The sequence below is a fragment of the Cyprinodon variegatus genome, unplaced genomic scaffold (genome assembly GCF_000732505.1).
Source record: "Cyprinodon variegatus isolate N-32 unplaced genomic scaffold, C_variegatus-1.0 Scaffold51, whole genome shotgun sequence".
In the NCBI taxonomy this organism is placed as follows: Eukaryota; Metazoa; Chordata; class Actinopteri; order Cyprinodontiformes; family Cyprinodontidae; genus Cyprinodon; species Cyprinodon variegatus.
Window position 1 is genome coordinate 1,763,824 of NW_015150504.1, and position 16,340 is coordinate 1,780,163.

The following is a 16,340-nucleotide window of genomic DNA, read 5'->3' on the forward strand; positions in this document are numbered from 1 at the left end:
CCAAACTTGGATAGTGGCAACCGCAGTAAAACATCAGAGGTCATATATAAGGAATTAACTCCATCCTGGCTCCAGAAATAAAATTGGGATAGCATTTTGCCAGATGGCCGGCCAAACATTGCCCTGGACTGCCCTGCAGAGGTGGTGTGAATGCTATCATTGTGAATTAACTGCAGAGTTAGCACTGGAACCAAATGGAGCTGCAAGCAGTGTAAATTGGGAATAACATGGGTACGGGACATCTCTCAAAATGAGGATTTTATGTGTGCTACTAACAATAAAAGAAATATGATTCTGCAAGCAGTGGAGTTGAAGATTATAACGATACTAATAACAATAAATACTAATTATAATTCACTTCACATATAACTATCCCGAAGTGTTTAAAAACGTCTGAAAATATGAAAATTATAAAAGCTAAACTTAAAAGGTGAAATATGAATCATCACAGCCAGAAAAGTGGACTTTGTAACATTTTACATTTGCCTATCCTCCCAGAACTGATTACCAGCATATGTTTTTTAGGCAAACACTCTAAATGGATCGGGCCTGATGTTTCACTCTTTAACAGATCCTTGCAAGTGCTTAGTCAGCTGCGTGTTATAAATTCCCCAGGTTTTTTATTCACCAAAACCTTTGAGGATCAGGCTTTTAGACCACAGTATATTTAAGATTCAGTAGAATGTAGGAAAAAACGTAAACACTTTGTTGCCCGTTTAGTTGGTCACAAACATGATACAACTGAAAAATAGCATCAAGAATAACCAATATCTGTGCCGCGACAAATAGTTCTGGATTACAGTCAGCTCACATGCTTTTATTTTGGCTCTTGATCTCCTAAGTATCATTTTACCTGTCAAGAAAACAGACAGATTTTCCTGTTTTGCAAAATAAAACTCAATTCACAGTCTTGTGGTTAGGTGATTGGGGATTTCTGCTAATCTATTTTTCAGAAACTTTGCTGATAATGGAAATAAATATCCTTGAGTATTCTAGGGGAGTTGCAGCCTAGTGGTTAGGGCATACAGCTTAGAATCCTGAGGTTCTGAGTTTGAGCCCAACTCCCACAGACTTGCCACTCTGGGTCTCTGAGCAAGACCCTTAACCCCACACTGCTCCCCGGGTGCCCCACGATGGTAGCCCATTGCCCCCCAAGGGGATGGGTTAAATGCAGAGGTAAATTTCACCAATATGAGATCAATAAAGTTAAATTATTATTATTATTACACTGTACGTCTAGTAGCATTATCTATGTTGTAAAGTGCTATTGTCTGTATTGTGTGTGGTGTGTTATTGATCTTAAAAAAAAAGTTGTGATTTTGAGGTACCGAGTAGCTAGTCAGGGCAAGTCAAGCTGAAAATCTAAAGTTTCCTTAATTCACTTTAAAAATTAAGCCAATTATAATTACTAGTCCTTTGAGTCCAGTGGTTTTTTTGGACCTCCTTTCGCATAGTAGAAGCACATCTACCAAAGAATATACAACTTAGTATATTTGATGACAGAAAGTAAACTCTGTATTTAATTTACGAATCTTCCCAGCAGGTTTAAATTTGCCTGTGACGAAAACAATCTCAGATTCTCGCTTATTTATATCCTGCTTTTTCTTTGGTGTCAATATGTTTCAAATTTAGTTAATGCTACATCATTACATGTATTTCTGAAGTTTGTTTTTTTCATTTTGCTTTGCTACCTTAGCCAAGGAGGCTCTGTTTAGTCCAGTTTGTGTGTCTTTATTTGTTTGTTTGTCATCTGTCCATCCGTTTGTGTACAGTATGACTTGAAAGGCTATGAACAGATATGAATGAAATTTTTACCAAAGGTGCACCTAAGTCCAAGAAACAATCCATTAGATTTTAGTTATGATCCACATCATAATCTGGATGCAGGGATGTTTTAAAGGATTCTTTAACATTATTTGGCAGTGCAAGCAGAGAGTGGCAAAAATTTATGAAAGATTTTTAAGGAAATTGTTACCAGAGGTGCGCCTCATGCCAAGGAACAATTTATTAAAATTTGGTAATGATCCAGATCATGAGCATGTTTTAGTTATAGGTGCAAGTCTCAATATGGGTCAAAATGTCCTGCTTGGCAGAGTTCTGCGCTCTCTGAGAGCTTTTCTAGTTTTGTTTTTCATTGTTTGCTGTTGAAAGGATTAACCAGTATCGTGTGGACAATACAGTTTTCCCTTAATCTTGTCTCTATGTTTGCATTAGATCGGCAGTTTGATGCTTCACTTGAACAACAAATCAATCAGCTTTTTCTTTTGTTCTGACAGCTGTGTCATCTCAAGTATTAAAAGGGATCAATTTATTTTTTAGAAATTGGAACAAAGACAAAGCTGTCAGTATTTACCTAAATAGGAAAAATGTGAGATTAAAAGATGGATTAACGCTGTTTTTTTTTTGTAAAGAGAGGGAAGATTAAAAAAGCAAATACACTAAACATTTACTATCAGATTCACATTTTGTTCTTGTATTACAGCATTTTGAAATATTTTTCTGAGGACAATATTTGTTTTTTTCATAGCTGATAAATACTGTTGCTTAGAAAGTCATGATTAAGTAGCTAATCTAGCTCTAGAAAATGAACAGAAAATGACTGTAAGCATATGCCTAATGCACTGATGTAAACATCTGACTTGGTAGTAAAAACAAAAATGTTGACTGTGACTAAATGAGAGCAAAAGCAGGTTTGAGCCAGTTATTTAGTTTGGTTGTTGAAGGATTATTGTAACTGAAACAAACTTTAATCTAGTAGCAGTAGTTTTTTTGATAGTCTAGATTTGGTTTCCTTAACCAAGAGATGAACAGCCAGACATCCTGTCTTCCATCACCATATTAAACTCCTGGGGCAGACGGCCTGGCTGTGAAATCCTCTAATCTTTTTAGAATTACCTCCACACTAGATTAAACTTTTTGTTCTTTGTGTCAGATTGAGAAATTAATCCTGATTTTTGTTTTTCTTTTCAGTTGATTATTGTGATTAGCTGCAGTACAATATTTCAGGAAACTTATGTTGCACAGAAATATAATTCATCCTCTAGATTATTAGAAAGCTGTTTTAGACTTTGAAATGAAATATTAACTGAATATGAGAATCCTTAAGGTTCTGTCTTCTAGGATAAAGTGTTGTTTTATGGGCTTGTTTATATGCAACATAGTAAAATCTCAAAATGATTATAAAAAGTGCGATAGCTCTGAATTTGCTGTTTTAGCTTCTGCGTATTTGATTATTTTAAAATAGGGTACTAAAGGAGCTATTTGTCTCCCCCCTCACATTGCCTGAGGCTAATCTCCTCCTCAGGATCTCCATCTGCTAATCCTAACTGTCACAGGAATAGTCACAACATATAGTGCTTTAGCTTAAAAACAGCATCCTTCTGCAGCCCCCACTCACAAATGCTCCGCCCTGTCTCGTAGGGAATCCCCTGTATAGGAGCAGAAGCCTGCTGTTCCCCTCTCCCTGGTGCTGTTGCCAGGCAGTTTATGTACACGCGGATGTATCACCCAGCTTTCTGGGTTCAAAGCCTCTTAAATGCTATGTTCCTGAGCTGGTGTTTACCCGTAAGAAGGTGGATGTTGCTTGGCTCTGCACTAGGTGAGATGCCTCTGGTAGACCTGATCGAGTTTGGGATTGTCTTAAGTGTTGGCTTTATGCTGCAAGCACTTAGGCTTGTTAAACACCTGCTGGCTGTCTAATCTTTTTAATGAGTGATGGTGTTGTACAAAAACATTACATTTTGGTCATGAAAAGTGGAAATAAATGAAATTTGCAGACGTGTTTAAGCCAATGGCGTAATGACACAACAATAGGCCCGTAAGCAACATTATCTAGGTGGGCCCCATATGAAGTACAACAACCACCCCACCCAGTCAGCAACGTCCTCCTCTCCCTCTTTGGTTCTTTGAAAGATAGTGTTTATTTTGGGATGTTTTTTCCGTTCTTCCAGCAGCTCTTCTTTGCTTTTTCTTTTCTGAAATCCGCTTAAGTACCTCTTTTTGGTATCTATCCTTGCCAACACATTGTACATACAATTATGCTTTTAATCTATGCTCTGGATTACCCATAATTCCAAGTCATAGGGCAAAAAATAAAATACTCAACTACATCGTTCTTTTAAGATCTTTATTGCGTTTTGAAACATATTATATGAGTGAATTTTTGACCAACCATCTAATGAACTATACACAGTTATTAACATATGGTAGTAATTAAAAAGTACCACTGTCTGCTTTGCTATTGGTGTCGTGTTTAAATGGCTCACCATCATATTGAAATCTGCCATGTGTTGGGGTATTAATAAGGTCCGGTCAATTAACGTAGTATAAATTGGGTTTAAGAGGAATTTTTCGCACCATTACATGTGCAAAGAGATGTCCTAGTCCACAACTGCGTAGGGAGGCTACCAGGTGTTAGTGACTGGGCCCCTAAGAGGTTGGGGGGGCCCTAAGCAACTACAGGCTCTGCTTACCGATATATACGCCATTGGTTGAAGCTTCTATTGGTCATAGATGTTGTTTAAAATAGTTCCTGCTCTTTACAAGGGTACATGTAAAACAAAGTGATATTAGCTGCTGACCTAATCAAACTAGCTTCCAGAGGGATTAGCCTGCAGTCAGATACTCAAACTACATGATGGTATGGAATTATCATTTCCTGTTAGGCTTTGTATTGGCTGGTGAAGTTGTAATAATTGATTGCTTAAATCCGGTCACTATGAAAAAGGGAAAGGATGCAGGTGTAGGCTAATGTCCAGTAACTGCATCTATCATCCTCTGTACTTCTTTTTAGCCAGTTCATCCATTTAATGGTTATATGATCTTTAGTTTTTTTATTTTTATGGTTATTCAGTATTGAAATCAAGTGTAGTTTGGCAAACAACTTTTTTAAATGTTGTGTCAATCTTCATTGAAAATAAGCTCATTATCAAAATAATTGTTTCAACATATTCTCATTATGAGTGCGTGTGAAATCGTACGAAAAGTTATGCACCGTAATTTAGTAAGTTTTGGATGTTTTTTCCGACGTATGAGCATGCGCATCTGACGCACCTTTCACGAATATAGAATATAAATTACAATTAGCCCTAACCCTGACCCCAACCCTAACCCTAAGATATAAAACAGCAAGCAACGTAGTTAGAGACATGAATAAGTGATGATTGCACTGTTTTTCCCATTTTTTTGTCCGTCCGCGGATCTGCTTTTTTTTTTTTTGTCTGCCAGCGCATGCGCAATGATGTGGTTTTTTGAGGAAAAACGTCCAAAAACGGACGGAATAGTGTGCATAACTTTTCGTACGATTTCACACGCACTCATAATGAGAATATGTTGATTGTTTTCATAATGAGCTTTTCAATGGCTGAGTTGGTGGCCCTGCTTCTTGGATCAAAAACATCCTGGGTTTGAATCTGGGCCAGGAGTCTTTTCTGCATGGGATTTGCATGTTCTCTCCATGCATGTGTGGATTCCTAACAATTAGGGTAATTGCTATAAGCAGATTTAACAATAAAATACTTATATTTCTAAACAAAACAAGACGTAAATTAAGTCTAAAATACAAAGAGGCATATAAACTCCTGATCAAAATCTTAAGACAAGTCAAAAAATTGCAAGAATTTGCATTTTGCACTATTGGATCTTAAGAAGGTTCAAAGTAGAGCTTCACAATGTTAAAGGAAAAATCAGTGCAAGAGACAAGAACTTTTGAGCAGGGAATTTTCTGAAAACTGCATTTACACTCAAACATAATTTTTTCAGCTGATCAAAAGTTTAAGACCATAGTCTTTAACAGCCAAAAGCTGTGCAAAAATCTGGATTCCATGTCATTTTCTGTCAAGTCTTTACACTGTCAAGACTTCCTGATGGCAAAAGCAAAAAAGCTCACTGACTTTGAACGTGGGAGGATTGTTGAGCTGCATAAGCAAGGCCTCTCACAACGTGCCATCGCTGCTGAGGTTGGACGCAGTAAGACAGTCATTTTGCAATTTTTTAAATGATCCTGAGGGTTCTGGAACAAAAAAGTCAAGTGGTAGACCCAAAAAAATTTCACCAGCTCTGAGCCGCAGGATCCGATTGGCTGTCCGTCAAGACACAGGATGATCCTCTTCCCAAATTAAGGCCATTACTGGTGCTGACCGCAGCCCAATAACCATCAGACTGCATCTGCGAGAGAAGGGCTTCAGAAACAAAAAACGTCTTCAAAGGCCACGTCTTCTTCAACGACACAAAATTGCTCGGTTGGACTTTGCAAGGGTGCACCAAAGATGGGACATTGAAAGGTGGAAGAAAGTTGTCTTCTCTGATGAGAAAAAATTTAACCTTGATGGTCCTGATGGCTTCCAACGTTACTGGCATGGCAAGGAGATCCCACCTAAGATGTTTTCTACACGGCACAGTGGTGGGGGCGCTATTAAGATTTGGTGTGCGTATTCCTTCAATGAAACAATGGAGCTTCAGGTTGAGCAGGGGCATCAGACAGCAGCTGGCTATGTGGAGATGTTGCAGCCGGCATCCCTCATGACTGAGGGCCCTCATCTGTGTGGTAATGATTGGCTTTTTCAACAGGACAATGCTGCAGTTCACACTGCCCGCCTGACAAAGGAGTTCTTCCAAGAGAATAACATCCCTCTTTTGGACCATCCTGCATGTTCCCCTGATCTAAACCCAATTGAGAACATTTGGGGATGGATGGCAAGGGAAGTTTTCAAAAATGGACATCAGTTCCAGACAGTGGATGCCCTTCGTGAAGCCATCTTCAACACTTGGAGCAATGTTCCCACTAGCCTCTTGGAAACACTGGCATCAAGCATGCCTAAACGATTGTTTGAAGTAATCAACAAGAATGGTGGAGCTACTCATTTCTGAGTCCTTTTTTTGACACTTTGATTTCTGTTTTGGGAGGTTTTCGGGTTTTTTGAGCTATGGTCTTAAACTTTTGATCAGCTGAAAAAAATCAAATGCAGTTTTCAATTAATTCCCCGCTCAAAAGTTTTGGTCTCTTACGCTGATTTCTTCTTTTAACATTGTGAAGCTCTACTTAGAACCTTCTTTAGATCCAATAGTGCAAAATGCTAATTCTTGCAATTTTTTGACTGGTCTTAAGATTTTGAACAGGAGTGTATATACTGTTCTCATCTGGAAGAAATAGTTTTTCACTGTAACTGGTGTTTTTCCACTTCAGGACCAGTAAAGCACTTAGCTGCTACCATAAATATGAGCCACTTCGTCCTTGTGGACTAGAATCTGACACTATTTCTAGCTAAGTAAGAGAAAAAAGGCTGTGCTGCAGAATCATAGTGGTATACTCTATTAAAAATAAATAAATAACGGGATTGAAAAGACAAAATACAACAGGTTCTTTTTCACTCGAATCTCAAGGCATATCTGTGTTTCTTAATTAGGACCTAAAATGGGAAAACATTGGATGTCTATTTACCATCCAGACATACTGTACCATCATATTCACCAGTCGGAGCTTGAGCTTGCATTAAACGATGCTGATCAGTAAGGAGGCTCCATATTACTAATGTACAGGTGGGGTCAGTCTTTGCTAGTCCTACTTCTGTTGCAAGAGAAGATGTGTAACATTATGGAGTTACTGTACTAACCTCAGGCATCTTTATTGTAAAAGAAGTTGGAGTTTTACCACACTACTAGTTTGTGAATATTTACAAAATAAAAAGGCTTAATTTGGTCTAAAATCTCAGGTCATTCAGTGAACTTATATTTTTGTCTGTGACTTTTAGAAAACTTTACCAACTTTTAAACTTGTTAAACAAATCCTTTTATTTGGATCATATTTCTTCTGTTGTCTTTTTTCATAGTTTTTGCTTCTTGCCTAGTTTTCTGTTTTAACTTGTGACCATTTTCCTCACTAGAGTTTAGTTTAGTTCATTAAAGTTAATTAAAAGTTTTCTCTTAAAAGTAAGTTCAAAGCAACTGTATTTTCGAGTTAAAAATTATAGTACTTGAAATGCAGGGCAAGTTTTCTCATTCTTCCATCATTAGGAACTAATTCAAACACAAATAAACATGGCTTGCTTAAATCTTGTCACCGTTTTTAGTCCAAATTCTCAATACTTAAAGTGTTACATAAAAATTTGAATGTCAAAATCATGGTTGCTTTCTTTTGAGGCTTGGTGCTGACTAATATCTCATAATGTTTAATGATGTTCCAAGAAGCTAATCATGGAGTCCTCGTGGGCCTGTTGGATAGATGAAAGCATTCATAGTAACTAGATTTCTTTTCCAAGTGGCTCAGCCCAGTGTTTTGAAAATGCTTTGTAATGAGCTGAACTTGCATTTCTTGAAACTGTCGAGGATGCAGATAATTCAGTCTCATGAGAATAGCTGCATAGTTAAGGTACTGTTCTTGGCCAAGTTTACTGTCTTATATAGTTTGTAGGTTTAGGGTGAGGATAAAATATTAAAAAACTAACAACAAATTTACAATATTTGGCATGTATGCATACAGGTCATGATCTACATTTGTAATAAAAAGCTCAGCAGGCATTTAAAAGGCATTTACAGTATAATGAGTTGTAATTTGTTTATTTTTGATTATGTTACTAAACATGGCAGACAGCCTTTTAAAATGGTCTTATGCAATGGTTGGTCAAGTTTTTGAAAGTGTAACTGTTTTAAAGATTTTCTACTTTTTCCTCACCACTCTAATTTAAAATTTTCTGTCTTTTCCAGATAATTCTCTATCACCAGAATCCTTGGCTGTCACTTCTTTCCCTGACTTTGAACCCAAACTACTTCAAGGACTTTAAGGCATAATCAGTGGCAAGCCTGGTTCATGACTGTTACAAAAAATTTTCCAAAGTCAACAAACCACCATCCTGTCCCTTCCCAGCATGGCTAGACGGAAGCTAGACGCCTATCCTAAGGTTTTTGTTAGCCTGGTTCTTGTTTCTATTGTACTCTCTTATGTTCAGAGCAATGAGTGCCCTCAGCTGTGTGTGTGTGAGATCCGACCCTGGTTCACCCCCCAGTCCACCTACAGAGAAGCTATAACAGTGGACTGCAATGACCTTCGCCTGACACGGATCCCGGGGAACCTGTCCAGTGAAACCCAAGTTCTCCTCTTACAGAGCAACTACATCGCCAGGACCAGTGAGGAACTGGAGCAACTCTTCAACCTGACAGAACTGGACCTTTCTCAAAATAATTTCAGTACAATCAGAGATGTTGGTCTCATCAACATGTCCCAGCTCACCACACTTCATCTAGAGGAGAACCAGATCACAGAAATGCCTGATTACTGTCTACAAGATCTTAGCAACCTACAGGAACTTTACATCAATCACAATCACATCAGCACTATTTCTGCCAATGCCTTTTCTGGTCTGCATAACTTGCTCAGGCTTCACCTCAACTCCAACAAGCTAAAAACCATCAACAGTCAGTGGTTTGATTCTACACCTAATCTAGAGATTCTCATGATAGGAGAAAACCCTGTTTCTGGAATAATGGATTTTAACTTCAAGCCCTTGGGCAATCTGAGGAGTCTGGTTTTAGCTGGGATGGATTTGAAAGAGATTCCTGGAAATGCCTTTGTGGGACTCGACAATCTTGAAAGCCTCTCTTTTTATGACAACAAGCTAATTGAAGTCCCTCAGAAAGCCCTTCAGAAGCTACCTAACCTGAAATTCCTGGATCTAAATAAAAATCCAGTGCACAAGATACAGGAGGGGGATTTCAAAAATATGCTTAGATTAAAAGAATTAGGGATAAATAACATGGCAGAGTTGGTTTCTATTGACCGCTACGCTTTGGACAACCTTCCTGAACTCACTAAGCTAGAGGCAACAAACAACCCCAAGTTCTCTTATATTAATCGGCAGGCCTTTCGGGATGTCCCGGCATTGGAGAGCCTAATGCTTAACAACAATGCCCTGAATGCTCTGTATCAGTCTACTGTGGATACTCTCCCCAACTTGCGAGAGATCAGCATTCATAGCAACCCTTTGCGCTGTGACTGTGTCATTCAGTGGATGGGTTCCAACAAAACCACGGTGCGATTTATGGAGCCGCTCTCCATGTTTTGTTCAATGCCACCAGAGGTCAGGGGTATGCGTGTTCGTGAGGTGCTGCAGAAAAGGTTATTAAACCAGTGCATGCCCCTAATTTCTCATGATACTTTCCCCACCCACCTTAATTTAGAAATTGGCATGACTTTGGATTTAGACTGCAGAGCTATTTCCCAGCCTGAGCCTGATATTTATTGGGTGACACCGATGGGGAAGAAGGTTATGACGGATACTTTGTCTGACAAGTATAGCCTTAGCAAAGAAGGGACACTGAGAATTTCCCACATCCAAGTGGAAGACTCTGGCAGGTACACTTGTGTTGCTCAAAACTCTGAGGGAGTTGACACAAAAGTAACAACGATTAAGGTCAACGGCACTCTGCTCGACAACACGCAGCTCTTAAAAATTTACATCAAACAGACAGAATCTCATTCTGTCCTTGTTTCCTGGAAAATAAGCTCCAGCGTAATGGCCTCCAACCTCAAGTGGTCATCCGCAACATTGAAAATTGATAACCCTCACATTACTTACACTGCCAGGGTACCTGTGGACGTCCATGAGTACAATCTCACACATCTGCAGCCAGGAACTGAGTACGAAGTGTGCCTCACCGTATCCAGCATCCAGCAACAACCGCAGAAGTCGTGTGTGAATGTCACAACGAAGCAAGCTACCTTCGCCGTGGAAATATCTGATCAAGGGACTAACACTGCTCTGGCAGCAGTCATGGGAACAATGTTTGCAATCATCAGCCTGGTTTTACTGGGTGTGTACACCGCTAAGAGGTGGAAGAGGAAAAATTATCAACATTCTCTAAAGAAGTATATGCAGAAAACCTCATCAATACCTTTGAATGAGCTGTACCCTCCCCTCATTAATCTGTGGGAAGCAGACAGTGAAAAAGAGAAAGAAGGAACCTCGGAGACCAAACCCAGCCAGGTGGACACCACACGCAGTTACTACATGTGGTGAAGGAAGTACTTACCTGGGAGATACAGAAACATCATTTTCTTAAGTAGCACAAATATACTTACTTGCTTCTTCGTCTTAATATTTATTCTTTTCATGTTTTTAACTTTTCAGAAGGGTTTCTTGGACTGAGGTGAACAATAAGCCAAGATTTTCAGACCTTATTTTACACACTTTTTTTTTTTTTTACCTCTCACATGTTTTTGACAGTACGGCAGCTTCATTTAGTATCTTGAACTTCTTAGTCACAAGGCTTTACTTTTAGCACTCATTTTTATGAACAAAGCATGTCACAAAATCATGGATACAGGGGATAAAAATGAAGAGCTGAATTTCAAACTGTTTTCTGAAAAGTTTATCTGGCAAATCAGACTGCAGTTTTCATTTCTGTTGTAAAACAGTTTCACTGTTAACTGTTGTGCACTCAAATATATACATATATATACTAATTTCTTTATCAACTAAAATGTAAAACCGACTAAGTACATTTAGTCTTGATATACTGTCTATTGAGAAATGTTTGGAATTCTGTAATGTTGTATCAGCTATAAATTGATTTCCTTTTTGTACATTAAAAGAAAAGTACGTTTGATTTAGACATTAAGTTTGCAGGGCACTGTAAACCAGCAATAGAAATATGAATGTTATAACCTAGCTAAATAGATGTGAGGCTTTTTATAATTCTTACAATTTTTCTTTCTTACATTGCTAGAGTGTCTTCAATCACTGTTCAAATCGGGTTTACAACATTAACATGCGGTGTAATGAGGAGAAAATCAAATAAAATGTTCTTTTAATCATGTTTTCTAACCCATGACTAAAATAGCAAGTGTCTTTATTCAAAACTTTCTATATTTTTGTAAGAAATTTGAAACAATAACTTGTACTAATTTAGGAGTTTATAAATATTTGAACTGAATTGTTTAATGTTTGTGAATTTGCTTTAGGGCAGCAACTCAAACATACCACTTCTCCATGTGATGTGATGGGAAAATGTATTTATATTAAAACATAGGAACTGTGGAACTTATTAATAGTTAGAATTTCCTAAAGGTGACACATTCATCTGTTCAGACAAACTGATGAAGGTATTATTGCAGTGGGAATACCCAGCTATCATACTGGAAAGGAAAATAACCCCCTCAGTAAAAAATGACTGTTTCCCAGAGTTACATTTTTATATGTGTAAAATGTGAGTATAAATTCCAGAACAAAGGTAAAATATGCTGATGAAGATTCTCAGTCATCCAGGTCATAGTCATTCCGTAAAAGTTCAAAAAAATCAACTGGACAAGGCCTTGTCTATAAAGACTCAAACTCACTGCGAATCCAGACATTTGAATTGAGAAATCTTCTTGGAGAGGTGACAAACGTCTTCAAATCTTGGAAACCAAGTCCAGTTGATTTTTTTTTCCTTTTACAGAAAGGTAAAATATCTTTAAAAATTGCTGATACTGAAGCTGTTAAAAATGCCAGCTATCTATTATAAATATTGTCGACTAGATTAGTCACAAAAACAACATACAATGTTAGATCACAGTTTGTAATTGCATTTCAGGAGAAATGTGTTACTCTTCGGTGACATGTCCTGTAATATACGCTGTTTGGCTTAATAACTATTGTTACATTTGGAGGGGTAAAAAAGTTTGCTAGCTTCAGGGCACTGTTGAGCTCTGAAGAACAGATGTGGATGCATCATGCTCTTGGAGTGTTTTGCTGCAGGAGGAGGTTGTGCACTTTATAAATTAAATTTCATGAGAAAAAAAGAGAATTCTGATTGTATATAGGCAACATCACAAGATTTTAGCCTAAAAGTATAAAGCTTAGATGTTGGCTAGTTTTCTGAATTAAAAATCTCCACCAAATTAGCTGAAAAGTGGCATATGGAAAACAAAAGTCAGTGTTTTGGAGTGGCCTAACTCTGATCTTTCCCTGTGTAAAATTTGGCTCACTTTATTACTGTCCTCTTTTTGTAACCATAAATGAACCTTTAACAAGCTTCTGTAACCATTGAATTTTTCATACAATAATAGGTTTTTCAAAAAACACACCCAATCCACCCAAATAGAATTCTAAATCTTCCTTGCACATTGGAAAACAATAGAATACAATAAAAAGGAAATATCCATTGTTTTCCCACAATCCTAGATTTCATGTGTCAAAGCTAAAATTAAATGGGACCAAATTGCTTCTAAAAAAAAATTATTTTAGATTTTGTATCGTCTTGTGTACAACTACCATAAAAAATATACTAAGTTTCTGAGTAAAGATGGCTGAAAACAAATAACTGTAAAAAAAAAAAAAAAAAAAAAGAATTGATTGACATACAGTATCTTTAATAAATGGCAATTTCTTTTTTTTGCCTATTTTTTAGAAAATACCCAAAGCTGATAAAAGTTAGATATTTTTTACACTATATATTTCCCCTTTGAAGACAGTTTTCCTTAGGTTTTATTTTTTAAATTAGCTTTTTTGCACCTTTTTTTAACCAATGTATGTTTACACCACCTGCCTGAGCTGGCAAACCTTGTTTAGACTGTTGTTGAATTATGATTTCGGAACACCTAATATTGCTCAAAGGGCCACAGATGAGACAGACTTTGAGCACCCTGCTTTTACTCCAGCTGATTAATATTATTGCTAAATTAGTTGACAATTATTTCAGAGATTGATAAAGCAGAGTTAAGCTTTTCATTTGTTTTGATCGTTGTATATTCTCCTCTTTTCCCTGTTATTTTTAGGGGTTATATTAACCTCATGAGAAGAGGCTGCAGACATTTGGGTTTAAAGTAATAGGCAATAGAGGTCTGGCCTTTGGTAAACCTATGAACTAACGCTACATCTAGAAAGCCTTTGCTGCCATGCTGTTATCTGCATGAAACGAATAGGCCTTTTTCTCAGACTCAGCAGGTAACCTAGTAACAGACCGGAAATCAGCTCTGTGGGACAGCTATCAATGAAGGCTTTTCAAAGCGTCTGCTGCTGCTTGCACCGTGTCCCATCCCAGTGGCTTGTTTCCATGACAACGCCTTCTTCCATCCACCTGCAAACCCTAGTTGCATAGTGAAAGAAGGGTTGCATGCCTCAGATCTGACTGACAAGGTTAACGCCCTGCAGGTGGGAAAGCACAAAAACATCTTTTTCCCTATTAAATGTGTGAGGAGAAGCAGGTTCCAATGAGCTGCAAAGGTAAAACTTGCCTACTTTTTCATGCAATATCAATGCTTAAGAGGGAATTTGCTCATTTTTAAGAACCAAGAAGTCGTTTGCCAGACGAAGTTTGGGGGGAATTTTGAATTAAATATGCTAATGTATTCATTTATGCTGCTCCATGCTACTAATAGGCAAATGATTAAAAAATGCAAAAGAAAGAATCTAACATTCTGTTTTCATAAGGTTAATGGATAGCTGAAAAAAGCCATCTATTCAGCTCACCAGGCCTACATCTACAGGTTCATGGTCCATCAAAGGGTCAGCAACATATAAGAGAAACAAACATTGACATACAATCAAAAGGTTGTATTTCTCTCCATACTAGGACTTTACATTTATTTATATTTATTTTAGTGTCTACATTTATCCCTAACCATAAAATTTACCATAACCATTACCAGTATATTTCTAACTCTGGTCTTAACCTAATTAAGTTAATTCACACCATACCTCTAAACCAGCGGTAACTAATAAAGAAATGGAAAGAATAACATCTAAGCACTAGATAATGAATTCTGCAATGATGCATCAATGATAGCTGTAGTCGCAGTCACACCTCTAATGACATGAAAACTAGCAAAGCTTCAGTCCATTCTGAATTAGTTGTTGCCACAGAGTTAATTATGTCCAGATAAGGTCTGATGAAGCATTTCTAATCTGACCATATAAATGTTTATCAACAGATATAGTTTGTCAAGGTTTTAGAAAATTTTAGCAAAAACAACTCAGTTCTTTTGAGACATATCTGTTTTTACAGGGTAAAGCACCAGAGGTAAGAAAGAGTAATGGTTTTACAAGTCTCCAAGTTTCAAACAAAGACTGTGAAGTCAGAGTCTGTTCTCAAGTCAATACAGGTAACACTAAAGTTAAAGCCTCGTTTATGCTTTGGCTGCAAGGTCTTTTACCACCCATACCCTCGGAGTGGAGTCTGCAGGGTCTGATTTTATGCACCCCACACCTAGGAAAGATTGTGTCTACATGGACAGCTCCATGCAGAAAAACATGGTAGATGAGCCATAGCTCCTACTGGCAAGTGTTCAAAAACCATAAAAATCTAGTAACATCTTATGGTGTGACACATACATATTTCTATGATTAACACATTGTGGAAAAACTCTTGAAAATATATAACTCTCACTGTTGGATGAGATGATGAGGCTTTGAAAATGTTGAAAACAGCCTTGTTTTCTACTTATACATGTTGTGTGGCATTGTAAGCTTGTGGTCTACATGACCTCCTAAAATTGAACAGAAGATAAGGGAACTACAAAGTATAAAAGGGGCAGACATTGCCGACATTGTGCGTTGTGGACAATACGTCCTTCATGCATACCTGGGCCTTAAGTCCTAATTATACTCAAGTTCTTCCAAGTCCTTATTTTAGCCGAGTTTTTAGCAAAGACCCTCCCACCACCATTTCCTTACCTCCCCTGGCCCTCTAATTTCTAAACCTCTGTGTCACTACTATAAACTGCAATAAAAGAGAGTAAGTGTTAATGCTGTATTTAATGATTATACGATCACTGTTTAATACTTCTTAGGTTTCAGATAATTTAACAAGTATATAATCCACAGCAAACCTAGTAAGACTACATACTGAGTCCCACCTGGGCTGCTCTAATTTATGCAAATTCTTGCAAACTGCAGGCTGTCAACACCAGAGGCGTAAAGTTACTAGGAATATATATTTGTTTAAAGTACATAAGTAATTTGTTTTAGACTCTCTACTAAATATTTTTCAAATCTAGACTTGGTTTTTATTTTGTTACATTGGAGACCAAAAAATGATCTTTACTTCTTTACTTAAATATTTAAAATAGTATCACTCGTCACTAATTAAAATATGACTGTATTTTTATCAAATGTTTTTATGTGAAATCAGCATGTGAACAAGAGAAGAAAAAATTGCACTCTTTACTTATATATACTTCTATCATTCTGAATATGGTCTTAAAAACTGATAAAACCAAGTTACCAATTCTACTTCTACTGTTTTTACCCAAATGAAGTAAAAGGTCCAATAAAGAAAACTTTGTCTTGTTTCTTTTTACGTACAAAAATACTTAGCACTTTTACTTTCCCTGTTATTGTAAACAATTTTTAAAACTTATTTATGTAGGT

General features: G+C 37.3%; 1 protein-coding gene across 1 annotated transcript in view; it reads left to right on the forward strand.

The window, feature by feature from the left end:
- Nucleotides 1-11,825, forward strand: part of lrrn1 (leucine rich repeat neuronal 1) — a 28,401-nt gene extending 16,576 nt beyond the window's left edge. Inside the window, exon 2 of the mRNA XM_015371015.1 lies at nucleotides 8,701-11,825. Coding sequence (XP_015226501.1) covers nucleotides 8,862-11,009 — 2,148 coding nt within the window. The 5' untranslated portion in view covers nucleotides 8,701-8,861 and the 3' untranslated portion in view covers nucleotides 11,010-11,825. The remainder of the gene's footprint in view (nucleotides 1-8,700) is intronic.
- Nucleotides 11,826-16,340: the final 4,515 nt, after the last annotated feature.